This window comes from Pleurodeles waltl, chromosome 3_1 (assembly GCF_031143425.1).
Source record: "Pleurodeles waltl isolate 20211129_DDA chromosome 3_1, aPleWal1.hap1.20221129, whole genome shotgun sequence".
NCBI lineage: Eukaryota > Metazoa > Chordata > Amphibia > Caudata > Salamandridae > Pleurodeles > Pleurodeles waltl.
Genome location: NC_090440.1, coordinates 238,252,548 through 238,264,954, shown reverse-complemented (window position 1 = coordinate 238,264,954; position 12,407 = coordinate 238,252,548). Strand labels below are relative to the sequence as shown.

At 43.3% G+C, this 12,407-nt stretch overlaps 1 protein-coding gene across 1 annotated transcript in view; it reads left to right on the top strand.

The window, feature by feature from the left end:
* Window positions 1–12,407, top strand: part of SNX1 (sorting nexin 1) — a 470,987-nt gene that overhangs the window by 318,248 nt on the left and 140,332 nt on the right. The window contains exon 10 of the mRNA XM_069222309.1: window positions 11,061–11,154. Coding sequence (XP_069078410.1) covers window positions 11,061–11,154 — 94 coding nt within the window. The remainder of the gene's footprint in view (window positions 1–11,060; window positions 11,155–12,407) is intronic.

Sequence of the window (12,407 nt, the reverse complement as noted above, 5' to 3'; positions counted from 1 at the left end):
GCGCAGGGTAAGAGACACCGAATACATGCCTATCTTAAGCACCAGAGAATAAATGTTGCTATTTTACAGGAAACAAATCTGTTGGCAGCTGACTTACAGGGGCTTAGGAAGCGTTGGCAGGGCCAGGTCTTTGGTACAACATTCTTGGCTTATGCGAGAGGAGTACTGGTGTAGAGCACCAAGGGTCACATATGTCCAACACGCTCACAAGATAGATGATAGATGAGGGAGGCAGATATGTAGTGTTAGAGGGACGGCTTGACGGCAGATAATAGGGATATATGCCCCCAATGGCGCGCTGTCTGAATTCCTTCGAAAAATTACCCCGGCGCTGCTGATGGACCCCGCGGCGCCCGCCGTTTGGGGTGGGGACTTTAATTGTATTTCAGATGTATCGCTGGATCGCTCAACACCGCCTCCACCGGGGGCAGCGAGTAGGCGCGGCTCTAGTCTGCTGGGGGAGACCTAGGATTACATGATATGGCGTGTCGGCCATCCGGCACACAGGGAGTATTCATTTTACTCTGTGCCCCACTAAGTACACACTAGCATAGACATTATGTGGGGGACCACAATTATACAGGGAGTGCAGAATTATTAGGCAAGTTGTATTTTTGAGGATTAATTTTATTATTGAACAACAACCATGTTCTCAATGAACCAAAAAAACTCATCAATATCAAAGCTGAATATTTTTGGAAGTAGTTTTTAGTTTGTTTTTAGTTTTAGCTATGTTAGCGGGATATCTGTGTGTGCAGGTGACTATTACTGTGCATATTTATTAGGCAACTTAACAAAAAAAAAATATATACCCATTTCAATTATTTATTATTACCAGTGAAACCAATATAACATCTCAACATTCACAAATATACATTTCTGACATTCAAAAACAAAACAAAAACAAATCAGTGACCAATATAGCCACCTTTCTTTGCAAGGACACTCAAAAGCCTGCCATCCATGGATTCTGTCAGTGTTTTGATCTGTTCACCATCAACATTGCGTGCAGCAGCAACCACAGCCTCCCAGACACTGTTCAGAGAGGTGTACTGTTTTCCCTCCTTGTAAATCTCACATTTGATGATGGACCACAGGTTCTCAATGGGGTTCAGATCAGGTGAACAAGGAGGCCATGTCATTAGATTTCCTTCTTTTATACCCTTTCTTGCCAGCCACGCTGTGGAGTACTTGGACGCGTGTGATGGAGCATTGTCCTGCATGAAAATCATGTTTTTCTTGAAGGATGCAGACTTCTTCCTGTACCACTGCTTGAAGAAGGTGTCTTCCAGGAACTGGCAGTAGGACTGGGAGTTGAGCTTGACTCCATCCTCAACCCGAAAAGGCCCCCCAAGCTCATCTTTGATGATACCAGCCCAAACCAGTACTCTACCTCCACCTTGCTGGCGTCTGAGTCGGACTGGAGCTCTCTGCCCTTTACCAATCCAGCCACGGGCCCATCCATCTGGCCCATCAAGACTCACTCTCATTTCATCAGTCCATAAAACCTTAGAAAAATCAGTCTTGAGATATTTATTGGCCCAGTCTTGACGTTTCAGCTTGTGTGTCTTGTTCGGTGGTGGTCGTCTTTCAGCCTTTCTTACCTTGGCCATGTCTCTGAGTATTGCACACCTTGTGCTTTTGGGCACTCCAGTGATGTTGCAGCTCTGAAATATGGCCAAACTGGTGGCAAGTGGCATCGTGGCAGCTGCACGCTTGACTTTTCTCAGTTCATGGGCAGTTATTTTGCGCCTTGGTTTTTTCACACGCTTCTTGCGACCCTGTTGACTATTTTGAATGAAGCGCTTGATTGTTCGATGATCACGCTTCAGAAGCTTTGCAATTTTAAGAGTGCTGCATCCCTCTGCAAGATATCTCACTAGTTTTGACTTTTCTGAGCCTGTCAAGTCCTTCTTTTGACCCATTTTGCCAAAGGAAAGGAAGTTGCCTAATAATTATGCACACCTGATATAGGGTGTTGATGTCATTAGACCACACCCCTTCTCATTACAGAGATGCACATCACCTAATATGCTTAATTGGTAGTAGGCTTTCGAGCCTATACAGCTTGGAGTAAGACAACATGCATAAAGAGGATGATGTGGTCAAAATACTCATTTGCCTAATAATTCTGCACTCCCTGTATGTTCTCTAGTTAAGGACTCTGGTTACTTAGCCTGGACACTCTCTGATCATTCCCCGTTGATGGTGACGCTGCGGTGGGGAAGAGGGCGCCCCGCAGTCCCTGTTTGGTGATTACTGGGGGAGGCACTACTTGATCAATTCTTCAGAGAAGGATTGAATACATTAATAAAGCAATACTAGGAATTCAATAAGGGTTCTACGGGATCGAGAGCGATGGAGTGGGATGCACACAAGGTTATCTTGAGGGGACACTGTCTCTCAGCTTCTTGGGGAGTGCATCGTACACTTCACGCTGAGGTTGCTAAGTTGGAAAAAGAACTGAGAACCTTAGAGGTGGCAGTAGCTCACAATAAGGTATCATATGCAACACTTCGGGCTCAGCGGATGATTTATGAGGAGGCGGACTAACGTCTCCGCCGGCATGACTATAATTACCACCTTATGCAATTGCAGACGGAAGGTGATAGATCGGGGAGATTGCTTGCCTGGCTTTTGAGGGAGGATCGCCAGCAGACTCCTATTGGAGCTATATGTTCAGGTGATGGAATTTTAGTTACTACACAGGAAGCGATCAATAAAGTGTTTAAAGAATACTATACCGGATTGTACTGTGGGCAAACGACATGTGACACTCAGCAATTTAAGATTTTTCTTAGTGGAGCATCTCTGGCACGGTTGTCAATGCTAGACAGGATAGTTCTGGAGGCACCCCTTACAGTGGAGGAATTGGAAGTAGCCATGATTCAAATATCCCGTAATAGGGCACTGGGAATGGATGGCTTGCCAATAGAGTACTATATTACTTATGCACAACACTTGAAAAGCCACTTGCTATCAGTGTTTGAAGAGGCATGGACTCGTAGAGTACTTCCACCGTCACTGAGAGAGGCGTTGATAGTGGTCCTTCCTAAATAGGGCCGGGATCCCACGGACGTGAGGTCGTACATGCTGCTCTCTTTACTTAACCTCGACTGCAAAATTCTGGGTAAAGTGTTGGCAAATGGACTTGCCTCCATAATACACACATTAATTCATGAAGACCAGAATGGCTTTATACCGAAACGTAACACGTTTCTGAATGTACGCAGATTGCTTAGTATCATCAGAGACACTGAGGCACATGATAATTTAGCAATGTCACTAGACATCGAGAAGGCATTTGACACGCTGGGATGGGATTTTTTGTTCGTCACCATGCTTGATATGGGTTTTGGCCCAGGCTTCATACGCTGGGTACAGACCTTATATGCCGCACCCACGGCCAGAGTGAAAACTGGAGGCATTGTATTGGATAGCTTTCCCATTGGTAGGGGAACTAGACAGGGCTGCCCCCTGTAGACTTTGTTGTTCGCCATCGCAATGGAGCCGCTGGCGACAAGGTTGCGCGCGCTAGAGAGGCAAGGGGAGGTATGTAGAATGGGAACATATCACATTATTTTGTTTTCTGCGGACGATGCACTGATCTACTTGGAAAGGGGGGGGGAGGGGGCGAGGCGATATCTGCAGCGATGTCCCTGCTAGATACCTATGGTGAGATATTGGACTGAGGGTCAACTGGGACAAATCTTACTTGTTTTCTCTGGCTGTTCTGCTCATAAGAGTGAGGGAGAATATTCCTACGGGGCATCTGAAGTGGTGCTTTGACACATTCAAATATCTGGGTGTCCATATCTATCATAAATCTGAGGAACTGAGGGATGGTAACTTGGGTCAAACATTGGGGTCCATAAGGTGGTCTGTGTTTCTGGTGCTCGCTCCCCTTGTTGCCGTTGGGCAGGGTGGCGGTGGCGAATACGCTAGTGCTCCCATGACTTCTTTACTATTTCGTAGCATTACCCATTGTGGTGCCCAAGAGCTTCTTTCGTGAATTGAATAGATTACTCTCAGGACTTATATGGGGGAACGGCAGGACGCGAGTGGCGCTTGCCACCCTCCAACGCCCATTAAGTGAGGGCGGGCTGGGCGCCCCTGACTTCAAACATTATTTTGCTGCAGCACAGTTGCAATGGGTACTGAATTGGTTACATAGGCCTGAGTCAGCAGAAGCTTCATGGGTAAGCACACAACTACATGGAGTATCGGTATATACATGGCTGTCGAATGGCATGGTGAAGTGTGATACCGGCAATCCCTTAATGATAGCTGCTCACACTGGCTGGAGACGATATGTACAAAAAAAGTGTACGGGGTCCCCATACTCACCCCTCATCCCCTTAGGGCAGATACCCAGGAGCGCAAATTTGAATAGAGTGTATTCTGTGGCTACATGGGAGGAGGTAGGAATGTTAACAGTGGGTGATTGCTTCGAAGACTGCACTCTGATGTCATTTGAGGCCATAAAAGACCTCACGTTGGTGGGATCAGGACAGTTTTTATCATATTACTCTATATGTCATTTAATAAGGAAAGCATGGGCGAAGGGTGACCAAGAATCGGATGTCTCCCCTACACTACACTACACGTTATCAGACAATGGCCACACAAAAGTGATTACAAACCTTTACAAAGCCTTGAATAGAGCTCCAGAAATGGGCTGGAGAATGCGAGAGGGCGGTGGAACGCTGTTCTCCAGATCCTGTAATCTCCTAAGGAGTGGTCCCTTGCCCTTGGCCAGGCCCGGCGGGTGTCACGGAACCCCAAGTTTTGCTACACCCAATTCAATTTCATACATCAGACATACCTTTCGCCATCCAGCTTGGGGCACGTGTTTCCTGCGTCTAATCCGTTGTGTCCCCGCTGTGGTTCCCTGACGGCTCACTTCTATCACATGGTCTGGGAGTGTGGACCCCTAGGGGAGGTCTGGCGGGAGGTGGTAGCGGATATATCTGACATTACGGAACATCTGTTTTTGCCAGAACCAAGATCTTATTTATTGGGTATTAGCACTAGAAACAAACAACACATATACATTCATAGATTTGCAGACTTGGCACTCATAATGTACAAAAAACAGATTGCCATGAACTGGAAGGCCCCCAAGGCACAGGAGATTAAGACGTGGCGGGCCGCGAAGCTGCGCTGGGCACGGACAGAGTCTTGAGTGTTACGCACATTATGAGACAGGGGACAGCCTCACACAGAGTATGACACTTGGGAAGCATTTGTCACTACGTTAGAGGTTACGAATTACGAGTGCCTGCCGTGAATTAGATAGAACAGGTTGCACATGTGGTATCGGCATGCCCGGTGCGCTCCTCGACCTTACCTTCTGTAATCTTCATTTTCCTCTCTTTCTGTTTTACAGCGCACTGGATTAGGGGGTACTTGGAGAGAGATGACTGCTCACTGTTATCAGAGTGTAATGGGATAACAATACAAAATCTGTTTGGAATATACACAAAGGCTGGCTGATGTTTAAGCGGTTATGCCCACGTACTGAACAGCAGTGATGCGATAGGGGTATGTGTACACACGTATCACTGCCGGGTTATGAAACCACAATGCAGGGTTGGATAGACAGCAAGGAAAGACTCGCACATGACATGAACACAAATACTTGGGACATACGATATATGTTATTGTACTACAGTTTCTTAATACATGGATGTTGGAGAATAGGTCTTCGGCTCCATCCCATCGACAAGACTGTAAACGTACCAGCAGTTACATGAGTAGTTGATTATCAGAGGATGAAATCCTTAAACCTGGATCCAGATTTAGTTTGTGATTTTGATGTTTGGATATTATGTAAAGATTGTCATCCTGATGCTTTGATGCTTGTGTTCACAGTTGAATGCATGTGTTGAAAACAATAAAACAGATATTTAAAAAAAAAAAAAAAAGTTACAATATTCATTATCAGAACATCCAGAAAATAATTTGGTTAAAATCCCGCTTGTTTAAATAAAAAACAATAGCTCTAGGCATTTAAGAACTTATAGTTCCTTTTCTGTCTCCTTCACGCTCACAGCGACTATCGGCTCGCATATGTGAAACTGTTTTACTTTTCATTATCAGTGTATGTGGCAAGAAAAGTCATGTTAGGAGTTTACAACGCTAATAGCTCTAATTAAAACAAACGCAAGACCCATTGCATTGCAAATGCTTGTGTTTTATAGAAGTGACACCAGAACAGTTAGCAGCGGGTCCCCCTTCCTCTCTGATATCCATCAACTTCACACCCGAAAGACACTGGTTGCATTCTTCCAACTTTGTCTACTAGTAAGTTGATCTGTAACCTCAATCGTGTAAGTTCTCCCTCCAATCTGTGTAATAGTATCTCTTACTTGGTTTGCCTTTTCATTACAGTTGCAATCAGCGCAAAACCTTATTTTGTACAATCAAGGTCACTGGTCCATTTAAAGTCCCTTGGTTGGTAGAGCCTCACTCTTCTAAGGTGTGAGGGCTGTAACGGTTCATGAGAGCAAGCTGTGGAATAATCGCTCCTGATAATTTTCCACGTATGTTAGATCCAGAAAAGCCGCTTTCCTTGACATGAGTCTTGGTTCTTGCTAACTAACTTCATTTCCTGCGCCATCTCTTGCTGTAAGGTTATCGAGCTCAAGTATCAGGGTATCAAGGCCTTTTAGCAGCAACTTATACGCCATAGAAGTTTTATGGATTTTCCTTTAAAACATTGCTGCTACATTTGGGCTTATTTCAGGGCAGTAAGACATTTTCCCGTTCCTTAACATTGTTTCCACTTATTCCATACGATTATAAATGCCATTGATAGTACAGCTCTCTGCCGCATAGCGTACCACTTTTTTGGAGCTCTTTACCACTCCATGTGGAATGCCCTGGGCCTTTCTTTTCACCATCATGATAGTGCGTGGTTCAGATGTTTGTTTAATTGGTCTTACCGCAGTATTTCCTTGAGTCTGCACTTCTCGACTGTGGCCAAGATGACAGAGGCTTATAAGGTGGCCCTACCCCGCCTCTTCCGATCTCAGATGGGCTAAAATGGGCTACTCTTTGCCTACGGTGCGGTGAAGACACTTGGCTGTAAGCGCTTCTGCAGCTGTTCTTCCAGGTCAGCAGCAGGTCATCTCAGGGCTGCATGGGAGTTGTGTTCTCCCCTCCTCTGAATAGGACATTTTTTAAAGAGGTTCTTCACAAAGGTCAAAATTGCTTCTGCTTTAAGTGTATTTATTTTTTTAGGTAGTGTGTCTCAGCGCATCATGGAGTGAGTGTCCGAACATTTTACCTGCGACATGACTGTCAGTATTCAGTTTACCTCCCAAAACACCGAAGTGTAGGTAAAAATATCACACAGGAGTTACATGTCCTTTTAAAGGCACTTTAATTTATGTTCGTGCCTCTGTATAGGTTTAGAACACCAAAGTGTGTTGCAGTACCCTTATAATGTGCAGTTTGGGGTATTCTGGGGATGTGACATATTTGCTTAATATCCATTTGTGTTATTGCGTGAAATTTCAAACAAATTACTCGGAAGTATTGGAAATGCAAATCTGGTATTTATTGCTATATTTCAGTGTGAATCTTTTTTAGTCCTAAAGACGTATTTTATGCTAATAAAATAGCACAAATAATCATAAGTACAGTGAACAGTTGCTTTCTGTTCGCAGTATTCAGGCAGTAGCGCTTTTTTTTTTTTTTTTTTTTTTTTTTTTACCCGAAAAAGGTTGAGATTATGCAGCCTGGTGTACTTTCATGAATTTTAACAGCCACTACATACGAGTCCAATGGCACAACAAACATTTCACCCGTGCCTGTGTTTGTTATTTAACAGATCCGAAGTGCTAATCAGAAAAATAAAGCATGTTATGGCCTAGAATATATTGATACGAGTCTTCTAAATTGTACTTAATTGTATTGCATATAATGACATTGTTAGAAATAATTTCGGAGATGACTAGTTATTGTTCGTGGACCACTGATCTGTCATTTAGATGCACTTTCTGCAAATTTGGGGCATAACAGCTCCTGGACATCTTTGCTGCTGACGCCCAGAGCTACTTTAATCAGTCTGATTTATTACTAGCAGTCGTCAGAATAAATGGTTTCTATTCCTGGAGGTAGAAGGGTATTGGTGTGAAAACTAATTTTGGAAGCTAAGAAAATAGCTATAGTACAAGGTGTAGTATACTAGGTGAAAGAAAGGATACCTTTATTGTGAAGTGTTAGTCAACTGTTCCAGATGTCACCACATATAAAAGCCAGGGTGTCAGAAGTGATTCTAAAATGGTGCAACTCTTCATTCTCTAAAAAGCAAAGTATTTCTTCTCTCCACGTGATCATGAGAACAGATGTATCCTCTACAATAGTGGTTATTATTAACCCGTTGACTTCTGTGGACCGCCACTTAAACATTACTGGAACCCGAGGGCCCCCACTGAATCATTATTGGAAATTAAAGACCCCCGCTCAGTTATTACTGGAAGCCGAGGTCCTCTGCATAAGCATTTCTGATTATTTGAGTGGCATAACAATACACAAAGCGTTAAACAATATACAAATGGGAAAATGTTATTTAATTCACAAACAGATATAAAAAATCTAAATTTTAATAGGACGGTTGGAGCTTAAATTGAGGCCACTGATCGTCCATACTATATTCTGTTTGATGCACTTGCCTTGGTCTCACAAATCAGTCTGAAGATATTAATTTAGGATTTAGTCTCCAATTTCAAACTCCTTCACAATTAAAGAACGTTTCAAAAATGTCAGGTGTATCTTTTGCTTCTTTTTATTCACTTTACTGATCTGTTAATATTTTATTTTCTAATCAGTCGGACCACAGATTAAGACCACAGATTAAGACCCATTGCTCAACGAGATGAGCAGCACCATGAAAGATTTTTATTCAAGTGAAATGGTGTTGACACTAACTGGGAACATAGGACCTTTTACTATTATACATCCATCTTTGCTACCACCGTTTTTCCAGAATTCACATTAACTAGATAAATTAAGACCCACCTCATAAACCTAAATACATAAATATGTGCAAACTTGTCCTGTAATTACAAAGAGGAGATATTCGTGATGTGTGTATGTTTTTCCGTGCACTGGAAATGCCAATAAAAACATAATTAAAAAAAGCTAGATACGTTTTATGCTAGGGCTTTTCAGATGAGGTCAGCACCCGCACAAAGTAAAGGCATAAAAGGCATATTTATAATAGGGGTAATTTAGTATCCACTGGAGGGGGGTTACACTGTCACAATCATGTCAGATAACCTGTCAGCCTAATAACAAGTGCTATAGGACATAGACTATTAACAAGGCAGACCGGGTATCCATAATGTTTGTGATGGAGTAACCCGTCCGCCAAACTCTAAATCAGATCCCGAGTGTGTTTCTTTGAGTATGCTTGGAGATCAGTGACACAGTAATGGTTTCATTGACCCTAATGCAAGCAAGGAAAATGGACCCCCACCAGCCCTTGATTTGGTAGCAAAAAACAGTTGTATTTAGGGTGCAGAGGGACCCTCACTGCTAGACCTCAATGCCACTACACCGGCTTCTCCTTTGATAGGTACACACATGTTGAAGACAGTAGCATGCGTCCACTTGTTACTTGAATTATTTAAATGATAAACTACTAACGTGTGCACAGAACACATTCTACAAGGTTTGGCACACAAACAATTAGAGTAAGAATCTACATGTTATTCAGTACACGTGTTTACAAAACGTTATTAAACATTGCTGTGTTGACTTGATTTGTGAGATTATGACCTCATGGGGCAAGTGATATTAATATATATGCTTCAGGTTTCTAGCTTTAATCATTTAGTGCACCTTGCCCCTGTATCCATAACTTCTTTAAAAAGAAAATGCTAAAAAAATGAATATTTGTTTTGTGCATTGGTGTAGTTACAGATTTATACCCCCTTTTACTCCCTTCAGCTTACCTATAACGTCAGAGGAACCCATAAGGCCCTATCTGGCAGTATCCAGTGCTTAGGCCCCAGTTATGAGTTGATATTCCCATGTTGCTCTGGCCTATGACGTCTGGCGTACGTTTTCCTCACAGAGCCCAGTTTTACTGGCCAGAAAATCCAACTGGTAAAATTGTTTATTTATAGGGCAGGTCTGCAGGTACAAGTGTAGTCTGGTCCTGCACCTACCCCTTCTTTTATGGCACAGGGCTGCATGGATCACTTAACTTGCCATCTGACAGCCTGCCTGCTCTGAGACACCCTACCTACCTCAATCCAATGCCGCACGCAGGCCCCACTGTTCCCATTTACCACCTGCAGAGAGCAGATAGTAAATAAGTGTTTAATTGCGCAGAATTGGGAATTTTGTCATGTTTTCCATGTTGTAAAATGGGGTTTGCATAATTATTCTCCTTTCCGTTGGATTTACCTCATAATTGCTTATTATTGGCTGGTTTTTACCACATTGTACTGGTAATTACAGGTGCAGTTTTCTCCTCCCACCGTTTCTGTGCAGCTCATACTCTGGTTTTTAATAAAGCTGATGTCATGATGTAACCTACCAAAAGAGTTTATGCATGGTAAGCTAATCCCACACCATGGCTAAAAGTCTGTTTGTGAATAATATTGAAACATATGGTATTCTTGGGATTTGTTCGATGTCACAGGGGCTGTATTTAGACACCTAAGTTTTATTTATTTTTAAATGTGTATTGTTATTTTTGCTGTTAATGCACCATTTTAGTTGATAAGACTATGGGCCTCATCTAGAGTTTGTCAGGTCCAGGGCATCTGAAAAAATGGCGACTGTCCCACCGGCCTTTTGAAAGTGCTTTGATTTCTGTTCACTCGAAATGAAGCCTGTGGGACATCAGCTGGTATTTTTCAGATGGTCAGCATCCATCAAGCTGTGTTAGACAGTATATGCTCCAAAACAACCATGTTAGACAAGGATAACCTCCCGCCCCCTGTGCTTCCCAGCAGAATGTTTTTTGTTTCACTCTTAGGCACACCTTAGTTCTTTAGAAAAAAAAAGTCATCAGGTTGTGTGGTTTTATTCCTTTGTAGTGGTTTGAAGAAAAGCTGCAGGAAGTGGAGTGTGAGGAACAACACTTAAGGAAACTGCATGCAGTCATAGAAGCTCTAGTCAATCATAGGAAAGGTATGTGAGCAGCTCAAATAATATGAATGCTGAATAAGTAATGCACCTTTTTTGTCTGCTTTCATTCACAGCCATGACTTTGTAAATTCGATGCTCACTTTGTTTTTACTAGCTTCAATGTATGCCTATACCAGTCTATTTTCTTTCAAATGCTGGGATAGTGTTGAATGAAATTTCTGGCCATACCTCACCTTTTGAATTCCCCCGACACCTGACTAAATTCATAATTTGTTTGCTAGCAAATGCTCCCATTTGCCTGTAGGTGGTGCCATCAGACTCCTGTGGCTTTGCTCTGCCTCTGGAAGTGGTGACCCTACCCCTGTACTCTGTTGTCACGTCCTTCCTTTCGTTCTGTACCTTCTGACACATCCAGGATTCTCACAGTTTTTGTCAAACCTAAAACATATATTGGGTAGTATGCTAAGATATAGTGTCTCCCCCAAGGACTTCAGTCGTCCAACAGTTCTGTGACTGCAGGTACCAGATGTCTGTCACAGAACCACACAAACATCTTGCCTTTGATGTACGGGCATGTCTAAAAGAGCATAATAAACAAGGCAGGAACAGTTTCAAGCTGTGGGCCCTGTCCAGATCTGATCCCAGTCCAAATCACTGTCCTTGGGTGTGTTGTAAGACTAGTTTCACCATAAGCATAAGTTCAAAAGGGATTCTTCTTCCTCCCATAACTCCAACTCTATGTAGAGAAAGAGCAGGTAGCATTTGAAGGATGCAGCTCCCTCTTCCTCGTTCAGCCCTGAGCTTATCCCAAGGTTGGACTTGGTATTTTCTAAGCTACTGTGCTGCCACTGTCCCCCACAACAGGTAGAAACCGCCAAGGAGGCAATGCTACAACTCTTGTGCATGATTCCAGATTGCTTTGGAGCACTTTGAGCCCCATGGATCTGTCAGGGCCCCCAGTCAGACTTCCACTGGAAGGAGCAGCCCCAGTGATGACTGACCCTGTTAGGCCCCTGCTCTGCCTTTTGCCAGCTCTGGCTCATATCTCAAAAACCATGCTGAAGGCCATGTCCGTTCCAGCTGCTCTAATGCTGGCCTCTACTTCTGTGCCTCAACCCTGATGCCTCTGTTCAGTCTGGAGCAGACTTCCGCCCACTCTCAGCCAATGTCTTGTTATGAAATACCTAAGACATAGCTTCTGATCTGGGAGGACGTACCAACACCAGTACTACTGGAGGCAGGTCATTTGCTCATAACACTTATGCAGCCATTTATTTAAACTTCAAAATACTAGT